General features: G+C 42.7%; 1 protein-coding gene across 1 annotated transcript in view; it reads right to left on the bottom strand.

Moving 5' to 3' along the window:
• PTPRT (protein tyrosine phosphatase receptor type T) overlaps positions 1–26,548 on the bottom strand; it is a 1,046,874-nt gene that overhangs the window by 79,604 nt on the left and 940,722 nt on the right. Inside the window, exon 18 of the mRNA XM_057701613.1 lies at positions 6,659–6,849. Within this exon, the coding sequence (XP_057557596.1) occupies positions 6,659–6,849 (191 nt within the window). The remainder of the gene's footprint in view (positions 1–6,658; positions 6,850–26,548) is intronic.

The raw sequence follows: 26,548 nt of genomic DNA, 5'->3' as shown, positions 1-26,548 counted from the left end.
CATATTCCTCACAGCTGTTCCTTGTTGCCTTAAATAGTCTTAATGGAGCAGTAATAACCAGATACCTTCTGGTTTCCCTACTGGGCTTGTTCTATTCATTATGATGACAGGCTGCCTGGATTGGACTGGGATTAACATGCTTCTCTTCCTTCTCTCCATCACAAAGTCACCTCATCTTGTTGCCCTACATCCTCCCCAAACTTGATACTCATCTGACCATGATGGTGGCTGGGCTTCTAGGACTCACAGACAAGTCCACTCTCCAGCCAACATCTATTAGCATTTGATGGCATCCTTAGGGTTTTTGTTTTATAACTGGGGAAGGTGGGAGAATCTGGGCTGGGGGAGGTTGGAGGGAAGACTCTGCAGTCCAAGATCACGTGCAGAAGCTCTCTGACTTTAATGCGGCTGTGGTCCGATAGCAGGGCAGATTTGAGGGGTTGTCACATGCCTCCATGGGCATCGAATGTGACCAGCAGCAAGTACAGCAGGTGAGGTGAAGGGTCTGTGGGCACAAGCAGGGCACCTGCTGGGGACTCTGTGGGTCTCCTTAGACCAGCATTTCAACCTTGAAAGTACATTAGAGTCAACTAGAGAGCTTAGAAAATATTGATCTCTGGATCTCACTTCTAGAGATTCTGATTTAATTCGTCTGAAGGATGGCTTGGGTGTTAGGGTTTTAAAATTTCCCTGGGTAATTCTAATGTGCATTCAAGACTGAAAGCCTCTAAGACTCAGATCTGTACGGGAAGTGCAGTTAATTTGCCTAAGGCCTCCTTGAGTTCTTAGGAACCCAAGGCCCCTGAGTAATCATAATTGCTAGGACTTGAGACATAACTACAGGGGTGGTAGCCCCAGAGAGTGGGGTCCAGTGGAGCTACAGGTGGGATGGGAGATCAGCTGGCCTGGACAATTGGCTCCCACTGAGACTCCCAAAATATCATGGACAGAAGCACTCTTTGGATCGCTTTGACCAATGTCTTCACTCTCATTGCATAAATAAGAAAATGGAGGCCCAGGGAGCGGGAGTAACTGGCCCAAGGTCACCCAGATACTTAATGCAAGAGATAGGACTTGAATCTAGGCATTCTGACTCTCAAGACCACTCATGCATTATTTCAAGTCACCGAACTTAAAAATATATATATTGAGAGATTCAAGTTTACAGGTTAAAGAGAACAAGCTAATTTTGTGATGCTGCATGAAAGAATGTGTGTGGGCTTGTCTGGGCTCAGAGCCCAGTCTCCTGGTTCAGGCAAACCCATATTTCCTTGAATTACTGTCCCAGCCGCCTGCCTGCCTGTGGTCTCCCTGTTCTGATCTATGACAAATAGTTGCATCCAAAATGCGAATCCAGCTTTAAAAAAAATCCTGCTTCCTTCAGGGGCTCCCCTGGAAGAAAATTGCTCCTGGAAGAAAATCCAAACTCCTCAGCCTGGCAAAATCCCCTCGCTCCCACCCCATGCCTGCCCCTACTAACAGCTTCAGCCCCATCCCCTTCTATGTCCCCTCCTATTTTTCACGCTTTGGCTTTATGTTTTCCAGAAAGCCACTGGCCATCCATCCTCAGGCTAGGCTTAAGGCACCCCACCTCCAAGGGTTCTGATAACACTCCGGGGATACCTCTATTGTGACATTTTGCCAAACAGTGAAACAGTCAGTCTATATGCTCGTCTCTAAGAATAAGCTCTAAGCTCCCCAGAAGGCAAGGATTCTACCTTGTCTCCTCAGTTCCTAGAGCCCTGTACAAGCCTGGTCTATGAAACGTGCTCTAACATCCTACAGTTGAAATTCTGCGAGATTCATCCCTGGTCCTCGTCTCTGTCTATGCTCACTGGCTTTCAACAGTCTTGTGGCTTTAATATCATCTATATGTCGATGACTCCCCAAAATTTTCTCCCCAGTCCAGGCTTCTTTCTCAAATTCCAGACTCATATCCAGCTACCTACCTTCCATCTCCACTAAGATACCTATTAGACATCTTAGTTCAAAATCAAACTCCCCATTCCTTCCTTAGGCCCAAGTCTGTTCCACCTGCAGCTTCCCCATCTCCACTGGTGGCAACTCCATCCTTCCAGTGGCTTGGGTAGCAGTCTTGGAGTCACCCTTGATTCCTCTCTTTCTCCCACGTGCCACATGTAATGTGTTAGAAAATCCTGTTGGCTCTAACTTTAAAATACATTCAGAATCCAAGCACCTCTCACCACCCCCACTGCCACACCCTGGGTGAGTCACCACTGTCTCTCTGCTGGGTTACTGCATGGCCTCTCCACTGGTTTCCCTGCTTTTACATTTTCCTCTCTGTTTATTCTCCACATAGCAGTGAGAATCGGTCTTTCAAAATAATGTCAGAAAATGATCACGTGTCTTCTCAAAACTCTGCGGTGGCTCTCCATCTCATTCATTCAGTGCCGTGTAAGGCACTATATGGTCAGGCCCCCTTTATTTCTCCAATTGCACCTTCTATTACTTTTCTTCCTTGTTCACTCCACTCATGCCACCCTTGGCTTCCTTGTACCTGCCACATATATTACTCCCTTGATCTGGACTCTTTTCTTCCAGATGCTTTCCAGCATGTCTCAACTCAAGTCTCATCTTCTGATTAAAGACTGCCCTCTCAGCCTGTTTAATATTGGGACCTCCTTCACCTTGCGTCCCTGGAATATACCATCTCCCTTCCTTGTGCTACTCTTTCATTTCCCTTGGTACTTACTTGTGGAAGATTGTGTTATCCACAGATTATATTTTCCCACATCTCTGATCTGTAATCGCTTTTAGAATCTTGCAGCTGCCCTCCATCAAGAGATGGAGGCTAACTCCCCCCCCTAGAACACAGGTGGCTATTGTTTGTTTATAACCAATGGAAGGTGGTAGGAGTGATGCTGTGTGGCGTCCTAGTGCAGGTCACAAGGGGTGATGCACTTTCCACCTCGGTGGCTAGCAGGCTCACCAGCAGAGCCTGTGCCACCCTGTGAGACGTTCGGTGATCCCAAGGCAACCATGCTGTGAGGAAGCCCAGGCCACTTGAAGAGGCTGAGTGCAGGTGTTCCAGCCAGCAATCCCAGCTGAAATCCCAGACGATAGGCTGCATCAATTGTTAGCCATGTGAGTGAAGACGCTTTCAGGTCGCTTCAGTCTTAGAGCCTTCCAAGTAGAGAGTAGAGACAGACTATCCCTGTTGTGCGCTGCCCAAATTCCTGATCCACAGAATCAGTGAGCTCAGTAAATTGGCTGTTTTATGTCACTAAGATTTGGGGTAGTTTGTAACACAGCAAATGGTATTTTTCACTGTCTAACCTACTATATCATTTACTAACATATTACATTAAGTAAGTGATTGTAAAACATCTTCCTTATTTTTAAGTCTATTGTTTCTTTTGGGTTTCCTCTGCTGGAACACAAGCTTCACAAGGGCATGGATCTTTGTCCATTTTGTTCTCTGTTGCATTCCAAATATCTCAAACAGTCCTTAGAAATAGTAAATACTCAGTAAATATGTAATTAACAAATTTGTATGTGATTGTAAAACTTAATGGAATTTTATAAGGCACAGCTTGCTATAGCTGAGAGGCCCCTTATATGTCAACTTGTCAAGCCCACTCACTCGTATGAAAAAAATGAGCAGGGTAGGGGACTGACAGGCAGCAAACAGAGCACATAGCGTGCAGGTTTGAGAGTAGGATTGAAGACCCAGGAATCGTATATCTACAATAGGAAACCGTCTTCAAGGAGGTTTGTGATTCTTTGCTCAGCATGTAGATTCCTGACATCACAGGAGACTTGATGATCAAAGCAATATCCAGCTATGGTCTAAGGAGGTGGAAAGACACTGTGGAAAGACTCCTATTAAGCAACGTTTTCCACTTAACCTCTAGCTAATCAGGAAATGCTGTTAACTAGAAGCTAAGCATTCAAGCTAACTGATGAGTATAATTTGAACTAATTGAGGGCAAGTCTAGTTTAGCTAACGATATTTCTGGTTGAAGTTCAAATGATGGAACACATTTATTGTTTTCTCTCTCAGTATAAAAGCAGTTCATTTCCATGCTAGAAAGTTTGGAAAGTGCAAAAAGGCACAAAAAAAAAAAAAACAAATGAAAAAAAAAATCAACCCAAATCCCACCACAGAGGGATGGATGCTTTTAAAAGATATCATTCTGGAAGGAAATGCACCAAAGTCGTCAAGTGTATTTGTATTTCTGTTTTCAAATTTTAGATGGTAAGTTCTTAGAATGGTGTTTCACCAGACTTTGACTACTTGGCCCTTTCCTGATAAATCACATATGTCCCTTAACGCTATTTGAAACTTTAAAACATATTAAATATTATGCCTAATGACTTATTAAATCTTCATGATATCAAATATGACTTTACAAATAACACACCCTCTCCTGACATTCGCTCACCAGACAGATCTACACAAGAAAGCACACACGCACGCCCTCCCCCCTCAACCCCCCTCCCCCATGTACTTTCAGGGGTTGGGATTGAGGCAGGAGATAGAGGGGCCCCAGGCTGAGCAGCTGCGCACAGTCTCCTGTTGACACTTGGAAATAAAGATAATGATAGGAGCCGAGCCCTGCTTGAGTAAAAGGTAAGGTGACCACAGTTTTCTCATTCGTGTGGTCAAGGAGACACATCCCAGACCACACACGCGCAGAGAAGATCCCCAGAGGTCAAAGGAGGGAGGGGGCGCCAGCCCATAATATGTCCTGCCAACCTTCCAGAAACCCTTGTGCTAGAATCCATCTTGGCTGAAAGATGTGCATGCACATCAGGAAGGGCCTTGAGTCAGACCAAATATGGGCAGGAGCAAGATGACTGGCCAGAGGGACCCTGGAAAACTGCCCCTGTACAAACGACCGACGTCCCTCCTGGGCTCGACTCACTCTGAGTCCGCCCGTGTGTTCTCCCACACATATTTTGCTTCTGATAAACACTTTGTCTGCTTTACAATCCCTGTCTCTTGGCTGAATTCTTTTCTCAAAGAAGACAAGTACTGAGGTCCTGCTTCCAGCTGCTGTACCCCATGGCCCCCCGAGATCATTCAACCAATCTTCTAGGAAATAAGGCCCAGGGATACGAGGTGATGAGACCATCTCCTACAATTCTTATCCCAATAGCCTCCCCAAATTTATAGATTGAGTATATGAAAAATGCTATTTTACTTAGACCGTATTTGAAATTAACTGCTGGTTCTCCTGAGCTGGTAATTACTCATGTCCATTGACATAAATGTTTTTGTTCTCATAAATGTGTCAAACATTCCCCTGCTACCATGTTTTATACTCTCATAAAGTTTTAGGACCAGACAGGCTCTTACTAATCACCTTATCCAAACTCTTCATTCAACTAATAAAGAATTTTAAAACTCAGGTAGCAAAACGGTAGGCCGCACAGTTTGTTGTATTGGAACCTGGCTGTAGACCCCTTCCCACCCCTGCAAATTTAGCACAATTTCGTGACCTCACACAGCTTCTGAAATATTGCCTTGTAAGCTCTTTCTCAGAATATAGTCTGAGAGATAAACTTAGTCTGCAGTATCAAGAATTCCAAATGTGTAGCGTCTGAGTCAATGCATTTTCACTGCACACAGTGAAACTGAACCTAGCGTATTTGGGCCACATGCTGCGTGTGGGAAAAAAAAAAAACAACAACCCACCACCACCACAACAAAAAAAATCTAGTGCAAATAACTCAGAGCCTGGCACACAGTAAATGCTCAAAAGATGTTTTGGGAAGGAAGGAAGAGAGGCAGAGAGAGAGGAAAGGAAAAGAGGAGAAAGAGATGCTTGTTTCCAAAGCTGCCTGCAGCTGGATTCCAACAGGCTCAGGAGGGATGCAAAATTCCTCTTGGGGAGTGACGTGCTCTTTAGTGCAGGAAAACATCTTAATGAGTTTTTCCTTCTAATTTTTGTTTGTAAAAGGTGAGGCCTAATGAGCAAGGAGTGAAACAAAAGGAGTGAGATAAAGAAAGCTAAATTGTTCTGCCTAATAAAGGGAGTGCAGGAGTTCTTTTCTGGGCTGCTAGAAAAAAGAGGGGAGAAAAAAAGGAAATTTTGAGGACACTAAAAAGAACTTTTGGGAAGGAAGTGGATAGAGACCTGTCAGGTGACCAGAACCTCAGGAGGACCCGTATTCAGGTGCTTCCTGTAATCGAGCCAGTCCTTCTGTGATTCCCTAAACCTCAGGAACAACAGCTATTCACAAATCCATGGCATTAGAGTCTCGCTAGGGATGAAGGTAAGGGATGTCCAATGCAGGGGTGCAGAGCAGGTACAGAGAGGGAGCACAGCAGACACCAGATGAGATATTGACTTGGGGGTGTTGAAAACACAACAGAAGCATGAACACGAAGCAAGAGGTGACCAAGAGCAAGCAGGCCTCCTCGAAATCACTGGCAGGGGCGGTCTTCTGGCTTTACTACAACATGTGGGATGGGGGCTGGAGCCATTCTATCCATATCTTCCTACTGAAGGAAGGTATGACTCCAAACTGATGCAGTAGGTCTGGGTGGGGGCTGAGATGGTGAATTTCCAACATGCTCCCAGGTGGTGCTGATGCTACTGGTCCAGGGACCATACTTTGAGTAGCAATGCTTTAGCACCCATGAGGCCTCTGCATCCATCAGGGAATTTCCCACAGGCGGGTCTCTTACCTCATATTCCTCCTTGAACCCGTAGCCCTGGCCTCTCTTCATCTGGGTGATGTGCTGGAGCAGGTCAGCCACCCGGATGGCAGGCTGGAACTGGTCTCGGGGATAGCTCATCTCCACAGGGTCGCAGGCTCGATAGGGGTGAGTCTGGATTGTGAGTGTGGGCTGGGACAGCTCCCCGCGGCCGCCATCTGCTTCAAAGAGAAGGAGGCAGAATAGACAATCACATATAGGATTTTGTCCTCTGTCCTCAGCGCCTCCCCTAGGTTGACCTGAGTAGGGCAGAGGGCACGAACTCAGTTCTCAGCTGTCAGGGAACTGCAGAAAGAATACAGACACAGGGTTTCCCTAGCATGGCTGTGGCGGTAGATTTAAAAATGAAAACAACGGACAAACTAGTGACACAGTAACCGTTGATGCCTTTCTATTTCAAGGGTGCATCCTGATGGAGTAAAGACAAACTTCCAGGTTGGCTGTCATCTCCTGCCCATCTCCGTCCTTCCTCCAGGCTTGTCAGGGTGGTCTTGGCCAGCCCAGGCCAATCCCAGAACCAGCGAGAAGCCAGGCAGGGTGGATACTGGGAGCACCCTCCTGTTGAGGAAGCAGACTGCCTGGAATCGTCTCTGGTGCCTGCCTGCAGGTGAGAAGAGCCTCAGGTCCCTTGATATCAGAGCCACATGTCTGCTCCTGGTCCATTTGCCTGTATCCCTGTCACCTGGTTTCTCTATTAGTTTGTTTCCTTTGGGTTGTACACTGGGAGGAGCTGGAGCCAGTCTTGGATCCACAGGAGATAGTAGGGACCCTGACCCTCTCAGCTACTCTCTCCAGCTATGGCACCTGTAGTGTGATCACCTTCTGCCTACTGTCTAACTTCCCCAGAATTTAACACTCAATCCAGGAGTGATGCTGAACCTACCTTGCAGGTAGGGAAGCCTGAACCTCCTCCTTCTGTCCTGATAGCTTTTTCTCCCAGGCTTGGGCCCTACGCCTCATCTCCTTCATAAATCTCTCCTTGGTATAAGACCTATAAGCTCCCCTGATAATAATCTTTAGAACTGAATTAACTGAATTGAACTGAATTAACACTGAATTGCATTAACTGCTCCCTACTAGTTGGGCCACTCTCGAAACCGATGCCTGCTGAGGGTGGAATTTGAAGTCCTCTGCTCCCCTTAGACCAGTAAAACCACTTACTTACCCTATGAACTCACTGCCAGCCATGCACTGTCAATCTTTCAGGGCTAGTTCATCTTATTCAGAACCATTCAGGCTTGGTCTCCCTGACCTCCTCCCAAAGACAGAGGCAGTCTATGTCCTAGACCCTCCTGTTTGTGGCATGCATACAATGAGAACCACCAGATTTGATGAGTCTCGCTCAGATGTTTTCAGGCACTGCAAGGTACCAAGGCAGACCCCATGAGGTCTATGCCACAGTCATTCCCTGGGAGGTTTAGCCCACGTTCCTCACTTCCTGCAACTTTTCAAAATCCACATATCTTTCAGCTTGTTTGTCTCTCTGTCACAGTAATCCCTCAAACATTGATTCTGTATGTAAAAGTGAACTTCCTCCTATGTGACAGCATGAGGAAAACTGTTCCTAGTAAGGAAAGGATTGCCTACGGAAATATCTAGAGTATATAAGTTTATGCACCAGGAATAAGGGCCTACGTGAGATGCTAGCACAACTTTCCAGACAAGCATGAGAAACACACTGTTTACTTTTCTCCTGGGATTTGAGGTACCAGGTAACACATCTTCATGGCATTGCTTAAACACAGAACTGGCAGATGTGGGCACTACTTCCCTTCTCCATTACACCCTCGTGATCAGGAGTTAGATTTATTGAGACCCCACTCTGTGCCTGGGGCTCTGGTAGACACTGGAAATGCACAGAAGACAGGTTTCACTCTCAAGGCTTGATGGTCTAGGAGGGTAGACAGACAAGAAGAACGATTGGAAGCACAAGAAGAGAAGCTGGAAAAGCCAAGCACATCTAGGCAAGAGCAAGGAGGCTGAGATGAGTGGAAGTGGAGGGTGGTAATATGATGGAGGCAAAGCTGTATGAGATGGTGTGAGGTCAGCCTAGGAAGGAGTGAATGTCTAAGAATCTTCAAGCCAGTGGGAAGCTACTGCAGGATTTTAAGAAGACTCCTTTTCTTTAGACTCACATCATTTTCTGTAGGTGTCCCAGCTGCCATAGATATGAGGCTGCCTTCCAGTGAACATCACTCATGGGGTTGGAGAAGAAAGGAACACGTGAGTTTGCTTCTCTAGATGTTGCACTTGACGATTCCCAGTACAGGATGAACTGGAGTCAATGCTTGGAGCTCTGTGAGTGTCTCCCACCTAAGCCACCATCATAGCTGGCCACAGGTGTCTTCAGAGACCCATGGGCCTGGGCTGCCTGGGAGACCAGCTGCCTGGCAGAGATAGGCTTCTTAGGAAAAAGCACCTGACAATTTTTTGTGAGATGCCAAGTGTTTCCAAAACCAAATAGCTACCAATATGGATGTTTTCCTCTGAACACATTGCTAGACAGACTGTCAACTTGGTGTCAGCAAAACCAACACTGGAATGGAAAATAAACGCGTCTGAAATTTAGCAACTCGTATTGCTGTAACATTTGTAATACTGTCAATGCTGGTGTTAATGATGCTATGAAGACTCGGAACCAAGGGATTTTCAAGGTTTATTAATTCAACTAGTTGGACTCCCTTTTCCAATGTATCTTACTTCACCTATTCCCTTATTAACCTCTGATAATGCAGAAGTGATGCCTTTTTTCACAGCCCATTTCACCAGACGCACTATACTTAATTTTCCATCATTAGGTTTAATGAAAACCCAATTTCACAACTCGCTTCTCTCAGGAACCTACAAGTAATGCTACGTTTTTATCAGCCCCAATTAAAAAGCGTTATGATGTTCCCATTCGAGAGGGAGCCTTAAAACTAATGTGCAATTCTGCTGCTAATTCAACAAGGGCGCTGGAATCCACATGCTGCCCATAAAACGTAACTCAAACCAGCTGGCCCAGGGAGAGAACATTTTTCATTTTTCTCCACATCAAAACCTTCATTTTCATGCCATTTCACCTTCTCATGGCTAGGTCTTGCATGTTTATTTATCACATAATAATATTTTGGATTTCTTTTGCACCTTTTGCTATAGCTGTTGTCTAAGGCTGTGAAATCCCCCTGCAATGAGTCCTGTTGCTGCCCGTGAAGGGCTTGTGGGGCGAGCACGGGGATGATGGTGACGTGTGTGAGATGCCGGGTCACCACGGTCCCTCGGATTTCCTCTTTTCTGTCTCTCTACCAGTCGCTCTTCCTTCTTCCCTGGGAACCTCACTTTGACCTCCTCTTTCTTTTTTATCCCCCTGCTACCAGCCATTATAGATCTCCCATTAGTTGCTGCTCCAACTGGTTTACAGATATTTACTGAGTACCTGTATTGTACAAAGAACCGTGTTAGATTCAAGTACAGACAGGAGGGTGGAGGCAAGTGTGTTCAGAGGGAGATACAGTGCCACAGCCATGGCAGCAGAGGAAGAGAGAAGATGCGCAACGTCTCACAAAGGTGGGAGGGGATGGACCACAGGCGGGGGGGAGGATAACGTGCTGCAGAGTGAGGCACGTGGAAGCATTGCCCACGCTTCAGGGATTTACACCCTTTCTGTGGTTTTTGCCATAACTGTACAACCCGTACCAGCTCTGTCCAATAGAACTCTCCCCAATGATGGAAATGGTCTGTATCTGTGCTGTGCAATATGGTAGCCACTGAACACGTGACTACTGAGTGTGTGCAATGTGGCTAATATGATGGGCAAACGGCACTTTACACTTTGCTTAATTTTTATTCACTTAAATGTAAATGTCCACATGTGGCTTATGGCTCCTGTACTGGGAAGCACAGATCTGGAGAAAGAGACAGAGAAAGGGAGAGCGTTCTGGAGTTACATAGTAGGGTAAAGAGGTCCAGGGGAAATATAGCGTGGACCACGCATGTAATCTAAAATTTTCTTACAGCAACATTAAATAAGGTCAAGAGGAACAAGTGAAATTAAATTCAATAAGAAATTTTGTTTAACCCAATACATTGAAATATTTCAATGTAGAGTTGGTATAAAATTATGAATGATATATTTGACATTCTTTATTCATACTAAGGCTTTGAAATCCAGTGTGTATCTTATACTTATAAAACATTTCAACTCCGACCAGCCATATTTCCAGTGCTCAACACCATATATGGTCAGTGGCTATAGTATTGGACAGGGCGGGTGTACATCCAGAGCCAAATCAAGTTCTAAAGACAGCTGACTTGGGGACTTCCCTGGTGGCACAGTGGTTAAGAATCCACCTGCCAATGCAGAGGACATGGGTTCGAGCCGTGGTCTGGGAAGATCCCACATGCTGTGGAGCAACTAAGCCCATGTACTACAACTACCGAGTGTGCGCTCTAGAGCCTGTGAGCCACAACTACTGAGCCCGTGTGCCACAACTACTGAAGCCTGTGCACCTAGCACCCTTGCTCCACAACGAGAAGCACTGAGAAGCCTGAACACAGCAAAGAAGAGTAGCCCCCGCGTGCCACAACTACAGAAAGCCTGCACACAGCAACAAAGACCCAACGCAGCCAATAAATAAATAAATAAATAAATTTAAAAAAGGAGAGCTGACTTAGAGCTCTCCTTTTTTAGAGTGAACTCTAAAAGACACTGATCTAGTGTAAGACAGCTCTAGCACAGCAATGGCCAATAGAACTCCACATGATGATGGAAGTGATTTATATCTGCACATTCAATATGGTAGCCACTAGTCACTTATAACTATCAAGCACTTGAAATGTGGCTGGTGTGACTGAGGAGCTGAATTTTTACTTTAACTTAATTTCAATTAACTTAAATATAAATAGCCACCTGCGGCCAGTGGCTACTGCACTGAATAGTGCACATCTATATTGCTGTGTCTTCAAAGTTTCTCTTAAAATCAATTTTCAACCATTGTTTTACCTTATCTCTTTATGAATGTTAGTGAAATATAAAATCATGGGTGTGATATGTTAGTTTCGACTTCAACTAGGATAGATGTATATAGACTTGTGACCTTTGAGAAAGAGTAGATTCTGGTACCCACATCTCATATCCCCTGAGGAATGTGCTCTTCCTCAATGTAATGACAGATGGAATTACCTCCTCTCCCTGTCTTAAATCTGACCAACTCTATAGGGTTGAACTTGTAAAACTAATAGTAAACAGAATGCCACTCCACTGTGCCACATTCTATGGAGCTGACATGGACATTATACAATTGACACTTGACACTGTTATTTGTTACTTAAGGTAACACTGGCTCGAAGGACAAAAAAGAAATGCGTCATCTTTTTCCATTTTCTTTCCTGGACTCAGAGAATCAAAGACTCTACCAGGCAAGTGCGGGGGTCAGACATCTCCAAGCCCTTTCTCTTCCTCGATCCCTTTATTGGCTGAGACAAAAGAGGGTGGATAATACACCTTCGTGTCCCAGAGTGCAGATTCAGTATCAGGGAACACTCATGGGAAAGTGCTTCTGGATTCATTTGCTCCTCCTGACGAAGAAATCAATCTTCTTCTTTGTGGAGAGAGTGTGAATTCCTCCTTCCACAGCTCTCACACGAGATGGAAGCATGGTGGAAGATACATCACATAGGGATGGGACTGGGAACATTCATTACTTTTCCTGCTTAAGCCACAAGAAGAGGATTCCAATCAGTTGAGCGGTGAAAGCAACCATAAGAATCTGCCTTCTCTGTTTACTGGCAAACACCAGTCCCAGAGAGACCTCTCCTTCTTTGAAGTTAAGAAAACAGAAACAAAACAACACAGAGTCTTAGAAGAATCCATGCTGTGAAAAATATGGAAAATGACACTCTGGATGCTGAGAAAAACAAAATTTTCAAAAGGAAAGTAGTCAGTGTTGACTATTTACCCAATAGCCATCCCTCACCTTCTTCCTTTCTGGCAGAGCCCCCAAATGAGTCTGGGTGCCCACACATTCCCCGTGTGACTCAGGGGAGGATGACCCTATTCCAAGACCTAAGGGAAAACCCTTATTTCCTTAAGTCAATTGGGTGTTCCTATCATTTTTGCCATTTTTCAAAAATTTTCAATGAGCTAGGAGGGAAGTTCTATTAGGGGAGTTCTGTTTTCTTCTAGGAAAGATCTCCTTACTTCTAAGAAGGTTATTCCAGTGGCTTCTATCTCCTATTGGACATTACCATATGTGGGTTTGATGCTTGGAACTGCTGAAGCAATCTTGCATCCAAGAAGGGATCCAGGCTAAGGGCAATGCCAACATGAGATGGCAAAGTGGAGAGCTTGAAAGGACTTGGGGCTTTAATGACATTGTTGGGCATCTCAGTCAACCAATCTATGGAACCTCCTCTGACTCCTGACTTCCTGTTCTGTAAGATAATACATTAACTTATTGTTTCAGCCCATCTGAATTTTTTCTATAACCTACACAATGGAAAACAGAAATGCATCTCAGATGGCATGAAATTCAAGAAAACATGGAAGAATAAAGGAAGTGAAGATTAAACAATAAGAGGGCAGCTTTTCCAAAATACGGATCCAGTTGAGAAGCAACTAGGAAAGAATTTGCTGAGTGAGGCAAGCATAGATGGTAAGGAAACCAAAATGGAATAGCAGAGTTTGAATGGCCTTTGGAATCTGTAACGAGAATAAGCAACAGGCAGAAACTTGTGGAGAATTAATCTGAGAACCCTGCAGTAAACATACAAGGGAACAAGAACAATGAGACTTCTATTTCCTTGGAATTTATCATCTGCTCATGTGTGTTCATGTGTGAAGGCACCAAAAAGACATTTTCAGAGAAAAGAAAACAGATGTATAAAAGACAGATAATTGCTGCTACTAAAGAAGAGAGCAGAATACACAAAATAGATGCAATAATAAGGGATACAATGTAAAAACAGCTTTTTGGCAGAATAAAAACCAAAAATGAATAAAATGTAAAGAGATTTCCATGTACAACTTAAAAACAGAACAAAGCTCCTGATAATATTATTAAATTTTATTGATGTAGAAATACTCAGATAAACATCTAGGCCAGAAAAAAAAAGGTTACCTATAAAGAAAAAGAAGCAATGCTAATTTCCTGTTGCCCAATTTAAATGCCAAAAATCACTGGAACAGGACTTCCCAGGTAGCACAGTTGTTAAAACTCTGCCTGCCAGTGCAGAAGACATGAGTTGGATCCCTGGTCCGGGAAGATTCCACATGCCGTGGAGCAACTAAGCCCGTGCGCCACAGCTACTGAACCTGTGCTGTAGAGCCCTCGAGCCACAACTACCGAAGCCCGTGCACCTAGAGTCCGTGCTCCACAACAAGAGAAGCCACCGTACTGAGAAGCCCATGCATGCACTACAGCGAAGAGTAGCCCTCACTCTCCGCAGCTAGAGAAAGCCCAAGTGCAGCAATGAAGACCCAACGCAGCCACAAATAAAAATAAATAAATAAATTTATTTAAAAAAAATCATTGCAACAAAATGTTTGAGGGGAATATGCTGTAACTCCAAAATCATGCACTGATATAAGTTGTTTTTCATTTGTGAGGCTACAGAAAGATGTTCCCTGATGCACCAAAATTCAGAAATTATACTGGCTCTGATTCTTTTCTAGAGGCTTGGGGAGGTGGGGAAATAAGGAAAAAATTTTTTAGTTAAAAAGATAAAAAAACCCCACAAGACTGGAGGAAATTGTATTACAAAAGAACTGATTTGTTATACACCAAAATCAGTTAAACACAGATACGAGTATGAAAATCAAAATAAATGTTGAGTTGAAACGGAATGAACTATAAAAAAAACTGTTCATGAGAAACTACGTAAAAACATCTAATATAAAAATACTTGATTAACTTTTGAAATGTTAATAACAAAAACCAGGAAATGGGTGACTGATGAATAACCAGAAAAAAAATCAACTTCTTCACCTTTTATAATGAACAGTCAATATATACTATTTTAATCTTATTCTTAAGTAAAGGATCTAATTTCAAGCAAGTGTGCACATGTCTGTGTAAATGTGTGTGTGCACACACGTGTATGTGCATGCTTAAGTTAAGGTTTCAATTAGTAGAATAAAAAAAAGGGTGTATAAGATGTAGAGAACAAACATAGGGACACCAAGTGGGGAAAGCGGGGCGGGGTGGGGGGGGAATGAATTAGGAGACTGGATTGCCATATATACATTACTAATAAGAAAAAAAGTATTAAATTGTACACTTTAAATATATGCAGTTTATTGTATGTCAACTGTATCTCATTAAAAGTTCTTAAAGAAAAAAAAAGGGTGTATAGCTTTCAAATAGAGGCAATAAACAAAGGAAACTCTGGACCCCTACCACATTTGGGTCTGGGGTCCACATTTGTGCTGTGTGTGATAGAGCAACTACAAATCTAGAAATCAACACACAAAATCTATGAAATAGAGAAAATCTTCCTGTCCTGACAAGCAAATGAGAACCACCCTATAGATCTATTTTCATAATCCAAGACATGTTAATTCCCACAGAACAAAACTGCCTCCACTAAAGATGAATTTGTAGCGGAAAAATAAAATACAAAGGATGACAAGTCACGTGAGGAAGCTCATCTCCACGAGGGAGAGTCAGCAGACATGATACACAGAGAGATATGCCTACCAAGAACTGAGAATAATAAAACCGTCTAAGAGACAATAAAATAAATACATTCGGATTGATTAAGGAGAAAATGGAGGGACTGTGAACCACAGCAATAAGTCAAGACATCATGCAGAAAGGATGGGACGGGTGGCTTTACGAAACACAAACTTAACTTCTAGAGATGAAAAATAAAGTCATTGAAAGTAGAAAGTAAGTAAATAAATATAAGAACAGATGTTAATGGGACATAATAGAAGATAAGGACACAACAGAGAAGCTGAAGAAAAACAAAAGCTGGTTCTCTTCTTTGAAAACACCGATAAATTAGACAAACCTCTGCTGAAAATGATTAAGAAAAAAAGACACACGTAAACCACTTTACAGTTGCTGGAAATGGGTAGAAAACTTTTATCACATGCTTGGATGGGCGAGTGAGTAAATGATTGGGAAAACCATCAAACACACCTGAAGACTCTGATGGATGTGGCCAGGGTCAGAAGTTACCTATCAGCCGTTTACCAGAGCACCAGAGTTTGCTTAAAAAGAAGTTTTATTTTGAGATAACTGTAGATTCACATGCAGTCATAAGAAATAACTTAGAGAGGTCCCTTATACTCTTCACTCAGTTTTCCCCAATGTTACCATCTTGCATAACTGTTGTGCAACATCACAATTAGGAAACAGACATGAACATACTCCATTGACCTTGCTCAGATTTCATCAGTTTTACATGCACCTGTGTGTGTATGTTCATAGCTGTATGTAATTTAATTACAGGTGTAGATTCCTGTGACCACCAAGGCCAAATGCAGAAGCAGTTCCAGCCCAAGGATCCCTCATGTAACAAAACACTGGCCTTTTGAGTTTCTCTTGTGTCTCTAGGCTGAGTGCTGACTCCTGGATCCTGGGTGGCTGTAGCAATAGCGATAAAGGTATCTCTCAGTGAAACCCTGTGGTCCACTAGAGCCCCATTCATTTTTTCACAATTTCCTGATGCTTCTCTAACCCAGGGGTCCACAGGGCTGCCATGTGTGACCATATATGCTGTGCACTGCTTGATTTTAGAGGGTGCCATTCACGTAATGGCCTTGCTCTTGTGACCCTTTTGGTTAGAAACCATCAGTCTTTACTTGTTTAAGTGACCCGTGGTTGGGATCATTATTTCTATTTTGGGTAAATCATAAAGAGGCAAGGTTCACCCATGTGGTCTCCAGGGGAAGGAATAAGTAAATTATTAGTCTGTGGACTTAGTGACCTAAGAACTGAGCCAGAGTTAGGAAGGGAAACCTTTCTTCAGAGTCTCTTCTGTGGGTCAGGAGTGAATTGGACCCTCATGAGGGGTTTTGTGCGTGCGTGTGTGTGTGTGTGTGTGTGTGTAAGACTTGGTAAGCACGTGAGTTTTTCTTCACCTCTGCTCCAGCCAGAGGCAAATGGTTTTTAATCTGTTTTATAAAATAGACTTCTAGGTATGACTGTGTTTGAAGAAAGGGTTTCACTATTAAAAAAAAAAAAAAAGAAACAACTTTGAAAAGCATTCTTTTTTTTTCTTTCATTTTTTCACAATTTCACGAAAATCAGTGGGAAAACAAAGCAGCAAAAGTGCTGATATCAGGGTTCACGCGTAGGTTTTATAAACGTAACACAATTCAAACAGAAGTGAAGATCTCTTAGTGTGCCGGAAGCAACAGACCTGTAGCAACAGGAGGATGCTTTCTGGTCATAACCACTCAGTGATCAAACTAGGAAATGAAAGAACAAAGCTGCGGGGTATGTATGGGATCTTGGAAACATATTGCTGAACCACAAAGGAGAAAGGGTATAACGCTGGACTTTTAAAATGTTTTAGCTCACTGGAAACACAGACTCTTCTTTGTAACATCTAAGTCCAGTGTTTAATTACTACATATTCACCATCCACTTTTACTTTCAGAGGCACTTATGTTTGCAGTAATGGACTGTCTGAACTTTGATGAGTAGAAAAATACTCCATAAATAGGCAGTGATACCTGCGCCTAAAGAATTTTGTAAACAGATGATGACGTGTGGTACAAATTTTGGCTGGCAAGGAATGGCTTCCTGGGGATTATACTACTTCTCAGATGAGAATGAAGTATATGAAGAGGAAAATATGAGTTTACTCAATGCTGGAAAAGATTCTTACAATTGTGAGGTTATTTAATACTATCAGTAGAAAGTTCTGTATTTGGCTGTTCATGTTAGGATACACAGAATATTCCAAAGAACATAGAAGAATATGTCCTGCTTAGTAAGTTACCTGAAGCAGAAATAATAAAGAAAAGTAAATTGTATGGTTTTGATATTCTTGCAAGCAGGAAAGAGAGGGATTGTACGGTGGCTTTTGAGAGAGGTTTGTACGGCGGGGGGACAGACTGTGTGGGGAAGGGAGTGTTTCTCTCAGACTGAAGGTTACAGTTTTGCTGCGACTCCAGCTTGGGTGGGATATGATTTGGGGTTTCTCCCTGACTCCAGAGCTGTGCTCACACTAAAAACACCCAGCCCAGCATCTTCTGTTGTGTATGTAACACTGCACTCTGAGACCCACATCCTCAGAAGAAGATGTGTGATGGAAAGAAAGAAGAGTAAATAATGCCTCACAGTGAAAACATTGGCTTGTCTTATTTCCTCTCTCTCATTCATCAAAATCATAATAAGACAAAGGTATGCAACATAGTTGCAGAGTAATACTTAGCTAAACTAGAAAAACTCAATTTTGTCAGGCTTTTACAATCTTCAGCCTGACAGGTGACTTTGTCTTTCGTTGATATATAAGAAAGAAAATGAAATGACTAAATTTGTCTGGGAGAGGAAATTTAAATGTGCAACAACTGGTTGAAATGAGTTTGCCATTATCCTGCGTGGGGAGAAGCCCGCTTTCTCCATTTCAAACTATGCTCTGGATACTGAAGCAGAGTTTGTGGATATAATAAGCTATAAAGACAACAGAACATTCATACAGTGGCAACAACCCAGCTTCGGAGTTACAAGACACGGGTTTTCATCCTGGTTTTGCCACTAAATTCTCTTGCACAACTACTTTCACCTTTCTGGATCTTAACTTTAAAATGATGGAGTTGAATTAGACCACTGGGCTTCTCAGATTTTAATATACATGCTAGAGATAGTTGAAAATGCATACTCTAATTCAGTGAGTCTGGAATGTGATCTGAGACTCTGCATTTGTAACAAGCCCCCAGGTGACGGTGATGCTATTGGTCCATGGACCTGCACTTTGAGAAGTAAGAGATAAGGTGTCTCTAAGGGAGCTTCCAGTTAAGAAATACACCTTGTTCATTAATGGTCCTAGAGTTACTCAAAAAAGCAAGCACTGTCCTTTCCGCTGTTAGTGAATGAATGAGGTAGTACACTTTAGTATTGTACGAAACCAACCAAACAAAAACATTTAAGCAACCAAAGCTGCTGGCCTTTACTCTGGGAAGGACAGATACCTAACACTCTCCTAAGAACTAATAGAGCTGTGTGTGCATATCAAGGGTTAGCCTGGCAGCCCCTCAGCTGCTGAATTACAGAAGCTGATCACTGAAATGGCAACCTACTCTGTTTTATGTAGCAGATCCCAAGTCTTGGTGCTTATACAAGAGTCACTCAGGGAACATACTAAATGTAGATTTCTTCCCTAGACCTAAGGATTTAGTAGCTTTAATTTGGGGCCAGTCATGTTTGCAAACTACTGTTACAACCATTTAATGAGGGTTGGGGCAGTGACTGGAGGCCTGAAAGAGGAATTTTGACTCAATTCCTGATTGCAACATAGGAAAGAAGATCAGTACTACAGGCCGGCTGTTTACCAACTTCAGAATTCAAGTGGCTTCTTCTCATGGTAATAATGGTGTGCAGGTCACAAGGGAATCACTGTTACAGAGAAACTGCCTCTGAATAGTAGCACTTGTGGGATGTCAAAGCTTTAAGGACCCCTGAAAGTTTCAATGAGAGGTCTTAACTACAGTTCCCATTCTTTTTTGGTTATAGAAATGCATCAGAAGAACCAAGGTTAAATCCTGGCTCTACAATTTATTAAGCAAGAAGCTTTGGGTAAACTCTTGTAACAGCTCACATATTAAGCTGCGTATTAATTATTTATCACCACATACATAATAAACCACCCCAAAACTTAGAGACTTAAAAATAACAAACATTTACTATCTCACAATTTCTGTAGGGTCAGACGCCTGAGTGCAGCTTTCATGGGTACCTCTGGCCCTAGGTCTTTTGTGAAGCTGCACTCAAGCTGTCTGATGTGACTATGGTTGCATCTGAAGACTCACCTCGGGGGAAGAATCTGATTCCAAGTTCACACATGTGGTTGCTACCAGATTAATCTTCTCGTGGGTTACTGGAGCAAGGTCCTCAGTTCCACACCCAGTGGGTTTCTCCATAGGGCAACTCATAACATGCCAACTGGCTTCCCATGGAGCAAGCAAAGAAGAAGGAGAGAGAAAGCAAGCAGCCCAGATGGAAGCCCTAGTCTTTTCATAACCTACTCTTGAAAGTGACATCTCAATACTTTGTTACATTCTATCCGCTAGAAGCCAGTCAGTAGATCCAGCCTGCATTCAAAGAAAGGGATAATACAAGGATGTGTGAAAGGAGGCAGGGATCATCAGGGCTGTCTTAGAGGCTGCCAAATACAAACCCCAATGTCACTCCACAATGTTTTTGTGAGAGCCCAAAGAAATAACGTCAATAAAAGAGCATTTATATATGTTACAGCAATATATGCATATGGGTTTACATAATATAATAATTTATTCCAAGGGGTCCAATCAAAACCCTCCATCTACTTTTATTTAGCTTTCATTAGCACTCAGTTAATGAAAGTCCTTTAATTCATGAAAGGTTCTAAACTATCCTCTCTACACTTTTCCAAAGATTTTTCCAACACCTGATACTTCAAGGGAAATAAATGATTTAATTTTCCTTACAACATGAATTGCCATTGACAACAGTCTTTAATCGTTAAAGAGTTAACGGTGCACTCTGAGTGGTGTTACCCAGATAAAACATTCATTCCCTAAGTAAATGAATTAGCCACATAATTGACAGTCGATTCCAGTAATAAAACACTAATTAAGTGATTCTGCTAAGTAAAAAGTGCAATGTGATGAATTTGCTAAACAATGGCCTAATAAATTTTCATGCTAAATAAATGACTTGGAACGGTGACAAAATGCTCACCGTGTTTAGGGTCAGTTGAAAAAGCAACAGTGCTTTTAGAAAACAATGACGGAAGTGACTGTGCCAGCTAACACCCTTAACAACATTACACCGGGCTCCTTGCCAAGCAGAGACCTTGTGAATATGTCTGAATGGGGTGGATGCACTAGATGCAGGGATGGGGGAGGGCGGGAAATCACCATGGTTATAGAATAACTGACTAGCTTAAAAGAGAACTTGGCAAGTCCTGTATACTCAGATTGGAGTCATCGCAGAACCGAGTGATGGGCAAGTGGAGGAAGGCTTCAATGCCAGAGCTTACTGGGCTAAGGAAGGTCAGAAGCAGCACCAAAGAGAAACCTGGAAAGCAGCGGCTTCATAGGCACAAGGGTCTTTGTTGTCTTCGGAAACATCTCGGATTAACCCATTTACTATGGTGCCTTCTGAAAAGATCTGGATTGAGAGAAATCCATGCTTCTTGTGGACCCTACTGGCTTGGACTTCCAAGTTCTGTCCAACAAAGAACAATGTAGACTGTTCATCAAGACCTTGCCCTTTGGACCCTTGCAGCTAGAATAGGGTCTTGCTTTTCCTTGAAAACATCAGGCACTCTCTTGCCTTGGGAGCCTTGACAACACTCTTCTGACATTTTATCTTCTTCAAGTCTTTGGTCAAATGTCATTGCAGTAAAACTGCAATGCTCCCTGTCTTCTAACTTCAAATACCACATATCCTGTTCCATTTTTTTTCATAGCACTTGTCATTATCTATAATGCCATATAATTTCCTTATCTTTTATTGTTCATTGTTTATTTCCTGTCTCTCTCTTTCTACTCCCTACTGCCATTACCACGTAAGCTTTATGAGGACAGGGTATTTTCCCCTGCTTTATTCACTGATGTAGCATGAGAGCCTATAATGTGTCTAGCACATAGTAGGTTCTCAACACACGTTGTTGAGTGAATGAATGGCAGGAGGGTTCTCATCATGTTCTAACCACTGAAGAGAGCAGGGCAACCTGGAACTTGAAGACATCACCACCAAAGTATGCCATCTCTCCAATGGCCTCAGAAGTGTCTGCATAGCTCACATTATTTGGGAGGGAGTACATTATAGTAGTCAGATCATAGACAAGAGAAATATTAGGTCTGAATTCCTGATATAACTCTTACTAGCTATGTGACCTTGAACAAGTTACTTAGTATCTCTGAACCTCAGTTTCTATACTTGTCAAAGAAGCCTGATGCCAATAATAATTGTCACTTCAGAAATTGAAAGGATTAAAGGATATAGCATACCACAACATCCTGCATAGCCCCTGGTACATAGTTAGGGCTAAATAAAGTTTAGTTTCTTCTACTTTCCCCTTTAAAGACAATGAGGTATATTCCTTAAATGTAAGAGTAAACTGACTTCTCAGATTTTCCCAAATATTGGGAATATCCACAACTGAATAAAGTTGGAGAAAGGAAAGAAGTGACTGGGGTGCGAGGTGGAGAAGGAAAAGAAAAGTTAGAAGCATAGAGCCCTCTGGAGGAGACAGGGGAGGTCGCAAGGGTAGGGACAGCAGGAGCTACAAAGTATTGATAGTTCTGAAGAGTGTTTCTTCTGTGTTCCAGGCCTGTACTGAGTGATGGAGTCCAAGGCTGCCATTATTGGTGATGAGGTCTTTAGAATTAATGATGAGGACAAAGATACTAGGATTAGGACTTCTTAAGAAATGGAGTTGCAAAGAGCATCCCATCTACCTCCCCCAGACTAGTGCAATGATCTCCTCCTGGTCTCCCCACCTGCACCATGGGATCAAAACCTAAGAGTAACCTTAGTCATCTCCATGACTGCAGGGCCAGGTTTTTCACACAGTCTACAAGAATAGTCAGTTGAATATAGAATACTTAAAAGTGAATCATTGTGACTCATCTTGATCACAAAATTAACATAATGATTCATTCCAAATACTCATCAAGCATCTATCATATACCAAGCACCTAATACTAGTCTCCAGGGATACAGTGATAGCCAAAACAGAAGTGGTCTCTGCTCTTTGGAGCTTATAGTTTGTGAAGAAGGCAGACATTAACCAAAAACCTCTTAAATAAATAAACAAATATTTGAATACATAATACTTGGGATAAGAGGGACTAGAAAAAAGGTCATTGTTTAGATTGGGGATTAAGAAGCCCTCAAAAGATGACATAATCACAGAATTGAAGAATTAATAAGGGTAAATAATGAATGATAGACAGGATGACTGTTCTAGGAAGAGGGAATGGAGTTGTGGAAGTCACAATGTTGGAAAATACTTAGTGTTTTCCAAGAATAGAAGGAAAGCCAATGTGACTGAACTATATTGAGAAATCCAGAGAGTGGCTAGGGATGAGACCAAAGATGTAGACAGGAATCAGATCATTTTGAGTCTTACAGGTCATGAGATGCATTTTAACTTCATTCTGAGGGCAAGGGGGAGCCAGTGACAGGTTTTTAGATGGACGATGGCATGGTGAGGCTTGCATTTTTAAATTGCAGTACAGGCTTGGTAAGTAGCTATCTTATAAGTAAAGCATAATAATGACATTGAATTATTAGGTAAGCCTTTGCTGATGGATCAATTTGCAAGGAGAGTGATGGGACAGTAAAAGAAGGGTTATTAATAAGAGTGCCCAGGGACCAGAATTACAAGTGCACATGTTTGCTAGAGCACAGCTGGCTGAAGACTTAGTGGAGGACCACATGGGTCTTCACTGTAGCATAGGCAGCAGTGACTCTGGTAGTTTGGAATTACTCTTACTTTCTGAGCCTCTCTGTCACATCTGTAGATCAGAGGGAATTTCATCCAACCTGGATCAAAGACCCTGAAGATGAAAGGGGTTTTCACCTTGGAAAAACTGAACTGGCCCAATGAGACATTAACTGAATAAGGATACTAATTTCAAAAATCAAACATGTCCAAATATTTTCAGGCATCAAAAAATATTGACTGATCAAGAAAATACAGAGCAAGCAGGAAAGCTAATCATTACTTCTGGACTTAAAAACAGTCCCAAGAAGGACTTCCCTGGCAGTCCAGTGGTTAAGACTCTGCACTTCCAATGCAGGGGGTGTGGAGTCAATCCCTGGTTTGAGAATTAAGATTCCACATGGTGTGACCAAAAAAACCAACCAAACAAACAACCGCCCCTCATAAAAAAAACAGTCCCAAGAATGGAATATTGTAGAACATCCTCTCTCTATCAGCTGCTTCATTACAAAGAGTTGGCCACACCAATTTGTTTGTAGTGACTGTTAATTCTCTAAGCAGGTATGTGTGTATATGTGGGTGTGGATGTATGTGTAAAATGAAATGTCCATGCACACTTGTGTTTTGTGCTAAGTCACTTTCCTTGAATATGAGATATGCAGAAACGATACTTACTTTTCACTAGCCTTATTAACTCCCACTCCAATACATTCTCCTCACTATCAGTAGGATAACCTTTGCGGAACTGGACTCAATCCTGCTTTTCCACTTCTTAAAATCTGTGCTAGCTCCTTGCAGAAAACATTATAAATTCCAAACTCTCTAGTTTTTGACAATCTTTAAGACTCAGCCCTTGATCACCTTTCTAAGTTCATCTCCCACCACCTAACCCCATGGAGTTAATAATCCAAATACTCCAGGGACGTCAAACCACTCTTAACTGCAAGTCCAAAGGAAAGGACGTCTTGGGAAAGGGGTCAGGGTCAGCCTGAGCGCAAGGAGGATCAGCACCTTGGACAGAGACACCAACATATATGTTGCCTGCCCTTCACATTCTCTCTCAAGTTCTAGGGAAAAGTTAACTTTATTGATATCTTTTGGACTTTGTATTTTAGAGAATACATTTACACCCACCAGGAACTGCACATGAGAGAAAAAGCTCTTTTGAGATTCTGAAGATCTTCAGAGATCCTGCCAAATCTTGTGCTAGTAATGGAAGAGTTATCACTGTAACCTAAGTGGAAACTGGAGATTTGGAAAGTATTCCTATTTATTCTTCATTATATCAGCCAAGTAGACCTTCTCACACCTTTTTGTCCATATACATAACATTTTATAACAATGTGGTAGTTTATCTCCAAGATGACCACCATTAATTCCTTCCTTTCCTGTAGGCATGTGTCATTTCCCCTACTGAGAGGTGGAGCCTGCTTCTCTACCCTTTTAGGCTTACCTGTGACTCCTTTTAATAATGATGTGCAGCAGGAGTAATGCTGCCCAGTTCTTAACCTAGTTTTAAGAGGACTGGCATTCCTCCTGCCTTTCTCAGAATACTCACTCCGAGGGAAGCTAGCCATCATGCAAGAGGTCTGACTACCATGAGTCTGCCGTGCTTCAAAGAAGACTAAGTTAGACGCATAGGGAGAGGGGCCAGCCATCCCCAGATGTTCTAGTCATTTCAACCAAGGGGTCGGACACACAAATATAGGAGCCATTTGGGCATTCCATCCCTAGCAGATGCCACTTGAGGAAGAACTGCAGACCCAGACATATGGCCCTCGGGGAGCCATCCCAGCTATTTCCAGGCATTCAAGTCATTCCATCTGAGTCTCTTCATTTTCAGGCAGACATCAGCTTTCCCTGCTGGTCCCTGCCCCAAATCTGGCCCACAGAACTGTGAGCAAAATATAATGGTGGTTATTTTATACCATTAACTGTTGACATGGTGTGTCATGACAAAACAAGGCAGCAACAATATGTTTCTGCCTTGACGACCTCTGATCACTCATTCTTTAAGATTCAACTCCTCCCTGACACTTCCCTTGGTCCTCTTAAAGCAGCCCAAGACACCTAATTCCATGTCCTATTGATATTCTATCAGCTCATTTTGGCTTCTTCTCATCTAAAACACCAACACAGTTCAAATCCTTTCCTTTTTACTTAGTAAGCGATAACCAAAGAAACATCTCAGCTTCCAAGACAAATCATATGGGGAAGCCAGCTCTCCAAGACCAAATAGATTGGATCCATGTCATAGATGTCCATTGTCTCCCAGAACATTCCCAGATAACTGATGTTCTCATGGCTACTTGTGAGGCCATCCAGACAGTGGAGACTCACAATCTGTTACATCTGCCTCCTGACTTTTCTATTTTTCGTGTTTCTTCCACTAGCAGAGCCACATAGCAGCCAATCTGAGTCTTTGCCAAAATTTGTGTCTGGTCTGAAGACCACCAGCTGTTATCCTTCCCTTTCCCTGTGAATAGAGGAATGATTGTATCACATTACCAGACCAGTCAACAGTTCACTGCTTGAGGATATTTCAAGTAGCAGCTCCCAACTTTTTAGGAAGCATGAAAAGGGACTTACACAATTCCTTCCAGTGTTGGCAGACTAGAGGTTGGTGGCAAGGGTGGAGACATGCTAAGATCTGTATATCAACTGACTGGCAAAGAAACACTCTTTGATTCCTTTCTCTGCTGCACTCAATTATGAATGCAGAAAGTGGGTCAACAGTGTATAGTGTCAGCTGCACTAGGCTTTCTAAATATTCCTTTTTATTCTGACTTAGTATTGCTATGCCTGAGTCCCATCCGTCTATATGTCCATCCATTTACCCATCTATTCAACTAAATAAGAATTTCTGTCTGGCTCTTCTGTGCCACACACCATGCTACATGCTGGGATGCAGTAGTAAGCAAACAGAAACAGTCCTCCCCTCTTGGATCTTGCCATCTGTCAGAAGAGCTGGAACTTAAATACACTTGGAAGATGAAGTCAGTGCTGAGAAAACAGAATTCTATGAAAGCACCTAACAAAGGAATCCAATCTGGCCTGGGGAGGAAGAGGTCAGAAAAGGAAGAAATCCATGAGTTGAGATCTAAAGGAGCCAATTAAAGGAAGAGTGTGGGTATAGCCAGTGCTCTAGATGAGGAGTTGCAAAACATTTCTGTTAAGGGCCAGAGAGTAAATATTTAGGTGTTGTGGGCTAGATGGTCTCAGAAGCAATTACTCAGTTCTACAGATGGGAACACAAAAACAGCTATGTATAGA

Source organism: Hippopotamus amphibius, chromosome 12 (genome assembly GCF_030028045.1).
Source record: "Hippopotamus amphibius kiboko isolate mHipAmp2 chromosome 12, mHipAmp2.hap2, whole genome shotgun sequence".
Taxonomy (NCBI): Eukaryota; Metazoa; Chordata; class Mammalia; order Artiodactyla; family Hippopotamidae; genus Hippopotamus; species Hippopotamus amphibius.
Note: the sequence above shows the minus strand (reverse complement) of the source record. Positions and strands in the feature narration are given on the sequence as shown.